We start from the raw sequence: 12,807 nt of genomic DNA, 5'->3' as shown, positions 1-12,807 counted from the left end.
GGTCCAGTTATCTCTCAAACACCAGTTCTCTTTAGGAACCATAGGCCCATTTGCCCTGCAGAGATACATTTTAATTGTGGCTTCAGTTCCACACTCCAGTAAGCTTTCTTCTGCCTCCTTGTCGCCTCTCCCCCTCATGCCTGCAAGCCCGAAATCAATCTTAACAAACATCTTGAAGGAAGTCTCAATTCATGACAAGCACCTTGAATGAGAGATAAATGAAGAGAGAAGAGTCTTTCAGGAGTAACTATGTGTGAAGATGAATCCTTCAGAGAAGTACCACTTTTTGGGGATCTGTGATGGATAAGAGGTCTTTGACACACCAACCACTTTGTTTAGAAGTAAATAAAGACATTGTCACAAGCACAAACTCATCTAACAGAGATCTGAAGCTGTGCCACACATAATATTTAATGGATGCTTAGAAGCAAGAATGTCTCATTTTGATAAATGCATTTTCCCTCAATTTTTTACAGCTAATATCACAACTGCTCACACCTTAGATGGGTGAGATTAATTTGCAAGGAGCGACTTAGAGGACTGGAATTAAGGTCAAGCAAACACAAAGAAGATAGAGAGGATGTGGTTGTTTTTGCTGGCGATGTTTTCATGATTTCTGCTTAGATTCAACTGGACTTCTTCTTCTTTTGACAAAAATGGCTGGAGTATATTTTTGCAAAAGCAAAGCGGTTCTCTCAGCCCCTCAACCCCAACTTTACCTTAAACAGTAACTAGTAAATATAAACTGAATTTCAATCATTAACCTACACAGTAAAATCAGAGGCAAATCCATCAAAACACTAAAAGAAAGTATTAAACGAAAAAAATATTCTTTCCATTGTTAGATAACAACTGAAGCTTTAACCCAAGGCAGTTTGCACAAAAATAAAACAAGAAAGCACTTGAACAAATTATGCTGTATTATTTTAAAATTCAACAGGATGTTTTTCTGTTTAATTTTATTATCACCTCCACTGGGTGAGAAATATGCTGGGCTGGCACAAATGTAATTACATGGTCAATTGAACAGTAAAGTTTAACTGGGAGAAAAATAGCCGGACTGTGCTCAGCGGGTCAGTGGTCAGCACTCTCCTAGAACAGTTAAAGAAGAAACACTGCTCACTTCTTAGGGGAAACTGATTCCTCCAGCATGGTGGATTCTTCATCTCCCTCAAGGCCAAAACGATCTTTACTCTGTTTCTGTAGAGTGGTGAGACAGCGCAGGGAAGGTTTTTGGCTATTTGTATGGAGAACTGGAAGCATCTCAAATTAATTTAGGGACTATTTGCTTTTCATTTTTAGTCACTCACCTTTTTAAGAATAATATCAATGTATCCAGCGATGAGTTGGGATATCTGCTCCCCCTCTGTAGTCTGGACAGAGTAGTAACTTTCCTGGTACTCCCCAAAGTCCTTTTTAATGCAATGAAGATAGTGTCATTTAAACCACAGGATATCTTATAAAATCATCTGCCTAACTGCAAAAAAAACTCTATATCTACAAGGAGCTTTGTAATCTATGCTCAGATGAAATAAAATGGCTCACTGAGGGCGGGGGTCTGCATAAGCTTGGCAGCACTTTCATCATTTCCACTCTCTATGAAAAGAAAAAGTGACTGGCTTCCTTGGAGCATCCTTTTTCTCTGAAGAACTGATTACGAATGAGATGTAGTGAATCTGAGAACTGCTCACTTCAAAGTATTCTCCAGAATCACAGGGTTGAGTATTTTTAGTTTAAATCAATGTTGGCAAATGTACCTCAGAGTTCTTTTTAAAATGTGCACGATCTTTTAATCGTGAAATGCCGTTATCCTTTACAACATTTAAATTCTGCATATTCTTCCCCTGAAATATATTGTTAATTCAGATAAAGTAGTTGGCTAGCATGCTAAAAATGTATATTGCAGTATGAGGTCTAAACATTTTTCTATGGCCTGTATGTATTGGGCAAAAAGAACAAACTGAGAAGTATCTCACTGTGCATATGAATACATTCATAGGACTGAAGTAATCTAAAGTAATGCTTGGAACTTGATGCAGGGCTTCCCACTGTACCAATGTGAAGCTCTTCGGGGAGGCTGCCCATCTCTTCACTGTAGTCAGAGGCCATTCCTGGACCACATCTTTCGTCTTCTCATCAACTCGCATCACTGACTCCTTGGTTATCCCCAGCAGCCGTGGGACCAGCTTATTTTTACCCTTCATCTTTTCCTGTCAGAGAGGAAAACATCAGACAACATTTAAGACTTTGTTAAACACCTACACAGATGATTCACGCGAGGCATGGATGCAAAAATCATCATGCCATTTAGCTGCTGCTGTCAGAATTCACATGCTGCAGTTGAGGCCTAAAGCCCAAGTTGGAGGAGGAAGAGGGCAGCTGCAAAGTGACCCGGCATAGTTCAGGCTTGTTTAACTGCTGCTTTATTGAACAGGGTCTCCACAGGCTTCAGTAGCTGTCAGCACAGCAGCATGCTGCTTCCCCCAGCTCTCTGCCTGACCAGCTCTGCTGCCCACCGAAAATCTATTACAGCTCACTTCGGACACCATGGCTAAACTTGGCTTCCCTCCAGGGGCGGAGAGGACAAAGCAAAAATTAACTCTGTTCAGAGATGGGGGAAGGGAAGCAAAATACATATATTCAATGTTTCCAGGCATTTTTCTTTTATTGCAGGGTCAAAAATGAGAGCTCAGAAAAGAACAGCATTGAGTATAAGTGCTCTTAAATTCAAGGACAGATATCATTATTTCACTGTTCATGGCTTCTTTGAGCAAAGGTTTATTAAAAACATTCATTGTTTGAGGTCATATTATTTAAACGTCATCATTTTCAAGGCTGCACTGAAGCAGGAAGGGTGGCTTTGTAATCTGAAGTTGAAATATTATTTCATATCAGCTACCCTTGATTATTTCCGGGAAAATATGCTTGTGCAAGACAATGCAAATAAACGCTGATACTGTACACACCTGCATGCACTAATCTAAGAAACCCACATTTAGCGCGCATTCTTGACAAACTTATTTACTTCAGTCTAGAGTCCATCGGTCTACAGCAATAGGGATTTTCCTTCCAAAAAACAACGAAGTACTTAAATACTGACAGACGAGAAATGGAAAGTTACAATAAATGCTTTAACAACGCCAGGTCTGCGCTTTTTGCCTTCCCAAGCTTCAACAGCGGAGTGCAGCTGGAGTAAATTATTTAGCAGTCTTGAAATCTCCATCACCACTTCTCTTCTTCGAACAGAGACAGTGCTTGCATTCACATATTTCTAGAAATGCAGACGAAGATAATTTGAGCCCTGCAGTGTGCTTTAACTGTGCGGCCATACATTCCATTTATCATCCATCAGGACCCCAGCAGACAACTGCACTCCTTATTTTTTTCCATCTTTTCTGAATGTTTGTAGTCAAATTTGTTGCTATTAGTCATTTATTATAACACTCACTAGTGCAACTTCATCATATTCAGATCCTGACCTTGCAATTCATTTCTGTATTTGCCAAACCAGAACAGAAGAGAAATGCAATTGTTACCATTATTACACAGCACTGAGTGTGCTGCTGAACGACGAGCACAAGAGCTTCCACTCTGATGCTCCCGATTTGTTGTGATAATGGGGCTTTGGGTGATTTCATCAGCTTTTATACCTGTTTGATAAGACTGTCACGGTTACAATAGCCAGACACACTAAACAGCTATACAGTATAAATATATAACATTGTAACAAAACAGTTACTGTTTTAATTATTCAACTGAGACTGGTTAGAAGATTTTTAATGATAATGATGATGGTATTTTTATATCCTTGACTCTTTGCATCAGTTATTAACATATTGCAAGTTATTGCAAATGTTGCAACATTATGACAGCAAAGTTAAAAGCGGCCACACTTGTTAACAAGCCAAGATTAACTATTTCTGGATGTAAAAGCAAAAATAAAACATGACTAAAATGCATTAAATCAAATCCATACTTACATGTAACAAATGGAAGAAACTGTGGAAGACTGTTAATCTTAAGTAACAAAAATCAGGATATTTTCTGCCACACTGGTAAGAGAATTGTATGAACATATTTATTACTTTTTCACAGATTGTTGTTGCTTAATTATTTTACCTCTTACCTTCACCAGGAAGAAAGACACTCCATACGTCTGCAGGGACCTTGCAAGCTTCACATACTTTACTTTCCCTTCAATCTCTGTCATCTCTCCACATGTTTTATGTTCCTGGAAAAAAAGTGGTTACATTTATTTCTCAAACTTATGTATGTGTATTTTGTATCTGTGCTTGAACAATAAAGAAAACAATTACACTTTTAACAGACTGCCAAGATTTTCAAACTGATTTATTTATTTAATGCAATATTTAAGCAATGAAATATACATACTTGGAATATTTTCTTTTCGGACCCTCTCTGCTTGATGTACTCTTTAGGTAAAAACTCCTTCAGGCTACAGAGATAAATGGAATTTTTACATGGTTATTCACTTCAGCTACAGGCATTTCCTTTTCTATTAACATACCTCCACATATGAGGTCATTCTTGCCTTACTGTGTATGTATCAGAAAACAGTTGTAACAGCTGACATCACCCCCTGAGCTTTCCACTGGAGGAAATCCCTGAGGTAACAGCCTGTACTGAAACCGGCAGTAACTACCATACAGCTGTGAGATGAGCATACAAAAGCTCAACACACCACTAGTCTGAATGGTGGTTTAATTAATCTTTTTGATAAAGGCTTACTCCAGGAATCCAGGCTTGTGCTTGTGCTCCACGTGGGGTCCAAACTGGATTTGAGCCTGGATCCCTGCAAACTCACAGGCTTTATCAAAGGACACAGGGTGGGATCCATTCAATATATCATCTCTAGCCTGGAGGAGACACAAGAACAAAGGGTAGAGATGATTTAGTAAAACAGACATCTGGGAAAAGGGCATGACTACAAAGGCCTCAAAAAGATCCAAATTTCACCCAACTTGGAAAGGGGTCTCTTCAAAGTTTATATTTAGAGTGCATGCATCTAAAAAGAGCATCTTCCACACAGGGAAACCAAATAAGATCTGTTTGTGACAATAACAGTAATTCTGCTGACACTCAGATGTAACAGTTTGTTATCACAGCCTGATTATGTGTAATGTTAAAGAAGAGTGCTGCACAAATGAAGTCCATGAGTTTACCCCATCTGCATTAAAGACTAGCTGTCAATACATTTTTAAGAAATCAAAAAATTCTTCTTTTCTTTCATTCTTTTTGGCTGTTGAGACATCACATACTGTATGTTTCTCCCGACTGTATCCTGACTATTTAAATAGAAGGGAGGGGAAAAGCCTTTGTTGACATCTTTGAAATGGTTTTCCCTGTGTGCTGTTTTCTCCAGGGGGTCACCAACCCTGCCTCACTCTCTCTTTCTAGTTCACTGCTGCAAATTTAATGGCTCCAAGAGCTCAGAGGCCATGCTGACAGTGAGAAAGGCACCATTTGTGCTTTTAGCATTAGCATATCAGTGCACGGCGTGGATTCAGTTCATTCTTACGTCCTATTACATCAATGAAAAACTAAGCAGCAGCTTAATGCTGTAATGAGGACAACAATCTCCTCTCCTCACAATCATGTCCTTCTCCAAGTGTAATTCACTGTGGAGCACATAAGCTCTTACTAAAGCAAGACGACACTCTAAAATTAGCCCTCACACATGCCATTCACACTGATACACACTTCTCACTAGATGGAATTATAAAAGCAAGGCACAAGGAATAAAAGGAGAACTTGATCCTCTTATTCCAAGGCAAAAAACATTGCTTGTAGGCTGGTTATAGAGCATAATCTACCAATAGACCCTGAGTGTTTTAAAACATGATTAAGGTTGCAAGAGACTAAATAAAGCATAAAAAGAAGAGTGTGTAAAGTAATTTATATATGCTGTTATGTAAATGCTTGTGATTTAACACCTAGAAGTTTCAAAAATGTGATACGTGAACAGAGCATTTCACTATTTCGGGCTTTTTGCTTTTTTGTAACGCATATATACTGAAATCAGAGATCTGGAAAAGCCATTTAGAGCATTTAAATGTGCATTATGTAGTGATATTGGTCAGAAATCCCCAATCCAAACTTAGAAAGTGAGCACGAGTTCCAGTGCTTTGTAGAAATAACATTAAAAAGGATGATAATTTAATGGAAAAATGAAAGCTTAGCTTTAATTTTATGTTATTGTAAAGAGCAGTAGTTCAAATTACTTATTTTATTTGTAGTTTTCTGTTGTACTACTGTAGTACTTTGTCAGTATGCAGCAAATTGGCAAATGATATAGTGGTGAGAATCTTTGGCTAGAAATTTTAAAGTTGTGTATCCAAAGAGTTAAATTATTTGTTGATCTATGCTACATGTAAATAAAATATCTCTTTAAGAGGAAAATTTCTCTGTGATAATCACAAAGCACATCAACAAAGTTAACTGTTTTGCATTGGACACATTTACTGGGTAGCCCATTCAATGTCAGTCCTCATATTATGGAGGTACGTTCCTATACTTTGTCCACTGCCTTGCCGAGAGAGAATAATATGATTTGGACAGGATCACAACTTCTCAAAGGGGACATGGCAGAAGAGACAAGAACTGGTTACAGAACATTTTAATAAAGCTGGAAGAGTGGAGTAAAGAACAAGACTCTGTGACACACACAGCCTGAGACTACAATGCAGAGGTCTACCAGTCCACAATGTCCATGCAGAGCACATAGAGTACATAGAAATAAATGCTGACATTGGGATGAACTAAACTTAATGCCGTGTTTTATTGAATGGTTGCTAATAAATCAGAGAGAAAACAAATATTATTTCTTACAAACTAAATGATATATTTTCTTTCTCTGTCTTGTTCTATTTTTTTTTTTTTTTTTTGTCTACAGTAAAGGAAAAAGGGCACACAGAGCTGTTGAAGTGCTATCCCTATGATATTATGCTATACCCTGTGGGATAGCAAGTCTTTGGTTGATAAAGCAGCTTTAAAAAGTAAAGTCCACAGATGTGCTGTATTTGCAAGACAAATAATTTGTTTCTTCCTATTCTGGACTATGTTGTCTCCTGATACAAATAATATTCTGTAATAAGATAGCATGAATAAAAGACAAAGAGCAAGACACACAGGGTGATGCTAGAGTATAGAGCCTTGTGCTAATCTTCAGTTAACAAGAGTGGTCCAGTAGAAAAGGGTTTTAATTCATTACTGGCTGTTTCCATTGTGTCTGTGTCTTGTTTTTGTGTTTAGGTGGGTGGGTTTAAAATCATGGGAGCTTAAAGCATGATTAGATATGAAACAACTGCAAATCTGTACAAGTGCTCTGTCAAAGACCTGGCAGTATGTCCTGATCTGAACAATCTTAATTCAATACCTTGTTGCTACATAGTTATAGCTCAATAAAGTCAAACTCTTAAAAGAGTTAAGGCTCGTAAAGCTGCTTGTCCACACAACACCTTTATATGCCTCAAAGAACTGTTAGACTCAACTTTCTCAGGTTTTTACTGACATTTTAACCTGCTCCTGAGCTAATCCAAACTGCTGTCTCATCTCCTTAGAAAACAATGTATACATGACCACGTTGCGAAATAAACTCTATCACAAAATGTGCAAAATAAGTTGATTAATTAATTTCAGTAATAAGTGAGCCTACAGAAGGAAAGTGATAAATGTAAACAGAAACATTTGAGCATGTTAGTATTGATCAAAAGGACAGTAGAAGTGCAATCTTATAGCAGGCAGGCAACAATAAACTCGAGTCTGCATGACCCTGAAGATCAGTTCATCACTGTTGTTCACAGTCTTATACATCTCTCCAGTCTGTCAACTTTGACACATTTCCAGCATCTTTCTCTTCAAAATAGCAGTCAAGATGCTTAGTAACCTCTAACAGGAACAGAAAACTAAAACGTAGGTTCTGCTACATTTCATCTCTGTGGCTTCTCCTGCACCTTAAAGCATCTGAAAATGTCTGAAATATAAATATGAGTCTGAAAAAGCCAAAAAAAACATTTATACTAAACTAGCACACCAGTGATCCAGCTCGTCATGTTTTTGCTCTGTTCAAAATGGAAACAGGGCCTTCAAGTCTTACACCCCCCACATTAGTTACAGCTTTAGTTGCTGACCAGCTGACACATCCATTCACATCTCACACTGAGTTTTATCATGAACTGTCTATTGTGTCTATAATGTAAAAAGTCATTGAATATATGATCCATTTATGTCTATGTCCATGTGTTAAGGCAGACAGAGAACAATAATTTCCTTGTATTTCAAATACACAGGGTAGTGAAGATAAATTAGAATTTCTGAGAAATGTTAAAGAGAAAAATGGAGAGCCTAAAGAAAGGAACTCAAAGAAAATGAAAGAGGAGCCTGAGGTATGTTCCACTGTGTAGAAGATCTCTCCTCTGGCTCTGTTTGGCCCTTTTAACACAGTGACAAATTAGAGCCACAGCTATGTGAAGAGTCTCTGTGATCTGTGTAACAATCCGAGTGTGTGTGAGAGACAGAACGAGGGAAAGATAGATGGGGGAGGGTGAGGGCAGGGGGCGGAGTTGTTATTGTGAAAGGAAATATGAGTCTGTGTTGAGAGGAGACCGTGATATGCACAGTGCCATAATGTGTGCCAGGGGAAGGAGGGTGGGACCCACGCAAACTGGAAGGATGGAAATTGAGGATGAGAAAATAGAGGGAGAAAACAGGGACAGATAGAAGGGAGGACAGCATCAGGAGTACGGAGGGCTCAATGTCTTTATGAGCATATTTAAGAAATCTGAAGCCATCAGGGGCTGAAAAGATGCAGAGTCAAATAAAAATGATAACAGCAGTGATGGTTTACATTCAATAAGCATGATATCACTAAGTGTGAGAGTGCACTCAACCATCTTTGTGTAATTCATTTTCAAATCACGTTTTGCATTATGTTAAATGAGTGCAATAACACCACTTCCATATTTCTCTTCTATCCTCCAATTTACAACTGAATAGTGGCTTCAGTGGCCTGACTGGACATTAAACAAATAAAATCTTTAAAATCTATCAACGCCCATTTTAAGAGCCTGCAGTGGTGCTGAAGGACAGGAAGCTGTCTGTTCTCGGACTGGATAGCTTGATTTGCAAAGATGGGGCCAAAAATCTGCATTTGCAACTTCAAAGGGTTGCACGCAGTTTTTCATTTTGCATCCGTGAAAAGATGTTTGCAAAAGCAGTTTAATTTTTCTCTTTTTTACAACCATGCAAATTCTTTTCTACACATTCACAAACCTTAATTTCTCAAGCAAATTTTTTTACAGGGGGTGGGGGGGGTTGAAAATTATAAATACAAACTCTGAAATTGTTTGCAAACACTCATGCAAAATCTTAATGGCTTCATATTGAGTCTATACTGGAGCTCATGTATTTCTTTGCTGTGATTTAACTGCTCCCGTTGGATGGAAGGATTACCATAAATATGGAGAAACCTGAAGTGAAAAAAAACCCCTACCCAGCTAACCTGAGGGGAACACTTGAATCATATGTCTCAACCATGTCACCCTTCTCCTGAAAGAAAACTTCGATCAGTCCAAATATTTTTCATAATAATTGTATTCATGGAGAAGGCAGAGCCTGCAATGAACTAACCTTACAGAGGTTATATGTTATTTCATTCATAAGAATAATTCAACTCAGTAATTTATATTTAAGAGGATTTGGGGGTTTCCCTCCCTGACAGGAGCTGAAACAGATGGTGACAGGAGGTGCTGAAGCAATGCTCAGTTTAAGAAAAATGATGTGTTTCTGGAACATCAAAGCATTATAAACATTCTGGTAGATCCAAGAAAAAATCAACAGTGAACTTGTTAAATAGTGAAGGCATTTTAACAATGGATTTAAATACTAATTTTAAATTTAAATTCATTTAAATAACACTATGAAATTGATAGTTTGGTCTGACTGTTTTCAACCAACTTGCAGATTTGTTCCACTCAACAGAATTTTTAACTTCCTTCAAATCACAATTTTGTTTTTTTTTGTTCTTTTTCTTACAAACAATGTATTTTGGTTAAATTTGTCCACTCTTATATACCAGACAGACCCTCACTGATGTTACACAACCAAGGAGAGTGAGTAGTTTGTAAAGCATTTAGCACAACTGTAAATGCAGCTCATAGCAATATTAGCTAGTTCTGCTGCACTAAGCAGCCAGATGAAATGTTGCTTTTAAAATCTTTGTTCTCACATGCAAATATTGTTATTGTTCTACCACTGTACTGTATGAAACAACAGACAAGCCAAACCTGTCTTGACCACATCTAAGCCGACCACATTTCAGTTGTCTGGACCATGACAAAAGCAGCTACTCCTGTCTAGACATCAGTGATGTGTGGTATCCTGTCTCTTCAACATCTGAATGAATTAAATAATTTAGCTTTTTTTTTGTTAGTTATGCCAGCACTTATATATTTGTAAGAAGTTTACCTGAACATAAAGCAGGTTTAGCTGGACAGGGTCTCGTGAGTCCACGTTTTGGTCTGAATAGAAGAACTTGCGCCTGAGCAGCAGGGTCTCACTTTCCTCCACTCCCTGCTCCCTGAATGTCCTGCTGTGATCCAACCAGTTCACTGCGCAATCAGTACACACTCTATTATGACATGCACAAAAATTAATAAAAGTTCACCTTTTAAAGACATTTTAGAGTAAGAAAATTTGAGATTTTAACACCAATGTGAACACTACACTCTGGCAGACAGATCAGCTTTGACAGTCATCTAAATGTAGCATGAAGGAATGAAAATCTTGACAATGAATGAAAAGTCACAATTTTTTGCTCAGAGAAATTTAATTTTCAACCAGAGCTGGAGAGTGATTGGTATAGTTGGATGTTTCAAAATGTAATTGGCCATCCTTGGGCAAACGATAACTTGCAGTTGCATTAAACTTTCAAATTTCCTTCAATGAATTAAACCTGAGTGATAAAGCACATGTCAAGATGATGATTTTAGTCAGATCAGTCAAATAGAAAATAAGAAGTTGGAGTAAAGTCATAAATATATCAGTAATGTTTGTGAAGGCTTTTGTGAGCTTGCACTCACAGTCATCATCTGTGTGGAGTTTAGCTTTGAGCTTTTCCATTTTCCTCTCGTCTCGCAGCAGAAGGGTTCTGTCCTTCTTCAGTGTCCCCATCCCATCCTCCTTCTTGTCTTCTGTCACCTCTTGAATGAGCGAGTACTCCTCATAGTTGGTGATTCCTGAAAAGTTATTCAAGTATTTCTCAGTGGGGAGGATGCTTCAAACCCTGATGATAACTACAACCATGATAGGGAAAATGTCTCTGCAATTCTATTGCTTTATTCATCACGTTCTCTCTGCTTTCAAACTGAAGTGAAGGAAATCTGGTACAGAGCCAGCAAACTAAAATAGGAAGCGAGGAGAAGAAGAAGCCAAGCAGAAAGCACTACTCTAAATAAACATTTTCCAATAAAGCTATCTGCCAGACACACATTCTTCTCTTCCTCACCCAATTAGGCTTGGTAGCAGCCCATTATAATTGAAATATACAGCTTAGGGAACACCTCTGTAACAGGCAAGATGGCAAGGTCTGAACCTTAGGAAAAACACTTCAGCGTTTATTAGAAACACGCTTGCTTGAGCTTGATAAATCATGTCCATTGTACTCTAAACAAACCATAATTAGGACTTTATCAAGCATACATAAATGCTTTAAGGTGCTTAACAAATGCTGCTCTTCAAATGTGAAAATACGAGTACGTAATAACATTGCACCAAATGCAACTGAGTATGTGGCCAAGTGGCAACACAAAATGCAAGATGAATAATTTTAGCTTTAGATGGAGGCTTGACAGAATTGATTTTCACACAACTCACCTATTCTCACAACTTACCTATTCTACTGCATATGGTGACAAGCAGCTCACCAACTGTTTTTGAGTCATCCACCATGATGGTTTTAATTGCACCATCGAGCATTTTGATCTTTTGCGGTCTTTGTTTCTTCTTATACTCCAAGACATCCTGTGAAAACAGGAAGGGAAAGCATGAGGAAATCCACAGCCTCACTATTCCCTCTCAACTGTAAACTGCAGTTGCTCCCAGAAAGCAGGGAGGCATAAATATCTTCGCTTCCACCAGAAAATATAAATCATTTCGAGAAATGACAAGTGACATCGACAGGTCTCCACCCTGGACTATGTGATTTAATCTTACTCCATTTCGCAGCATGTAGTAATCCAGCGTTCTTCCAGACTCAAGCCAGATTCCTTTCCGCGGATCATCATCAGACAGGAACAGGCCATAATCTGAGGCTGAAACACAGGGTAAAAACAAAACATGAAAATATTCATGCCTTTGGATTTCCATTATGTAAATCAGATTCACCAGTCAACCAACCTTGTCCTGTCTGTGCTTCTGGAACTCTCTCTCGGATGATCCTGCAGGCATCATATACAGGGGTAGATGGCTCAAACTGCATCGTTTTCACCACATTGCACTGGCGTACACAAATCTTTAAGGACAAGGCCACCATCTTGGTGGGTACTAAATGGCCTCACCAACCTACACACCTGAAAAACACAAAAAAGCACAGCATGAGGTTCAGTATGTAAAGTCATTCCATGGCAATATCCTAAATAAATTGTATGTGTTATGGTAGTAATTATAACCATTACTACAATAGGCTCTTGTAAAACAGTCCAGTCTCAGAGTGTAAAGATGGAATCTCAAGAGGAAGAATATAACACACCATGCATGGAGCAAATCATCACAATAACTTCCTTGGGAACA

General features: G+C 38.3%; 1 protein-coding gene across 1 annotated transcript in view; it reads right to left on the bottom strand.

Moving 5' to 3' along the window:
- Positions 1-12,579, bottom strand: part of tln2b (talin 2b) — a 49,961-nt gene extending 37,382 nt beyond the window's left edge. The window contains exons 1-11 of the mRNA XM_041998193.1: positions 12,415-12,579; positions 12,232-12,329; positions 11,910-12,039; positions 11,100-11,255; positions 10,486-10,628; positions 4,750-4,877; positions 4,393-4,456; positions 4,127-4,231; positions 2,055-2,210; positions 1,311-1,412; positions 1,124-1,200 (exon numbers count right to left, since the gene is read on the bottom strand). Of these exons, the coding sequence (XP_041854127.1) occupies positions 1,124-1,200; positions 1,311-1,412; positions 2,055-2,210; positions 4,127-4,231; positions 4,393-4,456; positions 4,750-4,877; positions 10,486-10,628; positions 11,100-11,255; positions 11,910-12,039; positions 12,232-12,329; positions 12,415-12,550 (1,295 nt within the window). The 5' untranslated portion in view covers positions 12,551-12,579. The remainder of the gene's footprint in view (positions 1-1,123; positions 1,201-1,310; positions 1,413-2,054; positions 2,211-4,126; positions 4,232-4,392; positions 4,457-4,749; positions 4,878-10,485; positions 10,629-11,099; positions 11,256-11,909; positions 12,040-12,231; positions 12,330-12,414) is intronic.
- Between the last annotated feature and the right edge of the window lie 228 nt (positions 12,580-12,807).

The sequence above is a fragment of the Melanotaenia boesemani genome, chromosome 10 (assembly GCF_017639745.1).
Source record: "Melanotaenia boesemani isolate fMelBoe1 chromosome 10, fMelBoe1.pri, whole genome shotgun sequence".
Taxonomy (NCBI): Eukaryota; Metazoa; Chordata; class Actinopteri; order Atheriniformes; family Melanotaeniidae; genus Melanotaenia; species Melanotaenia boesemani.
This window is presented reverse-complemented; position numbering and strand designations above follow the sequence as displayed.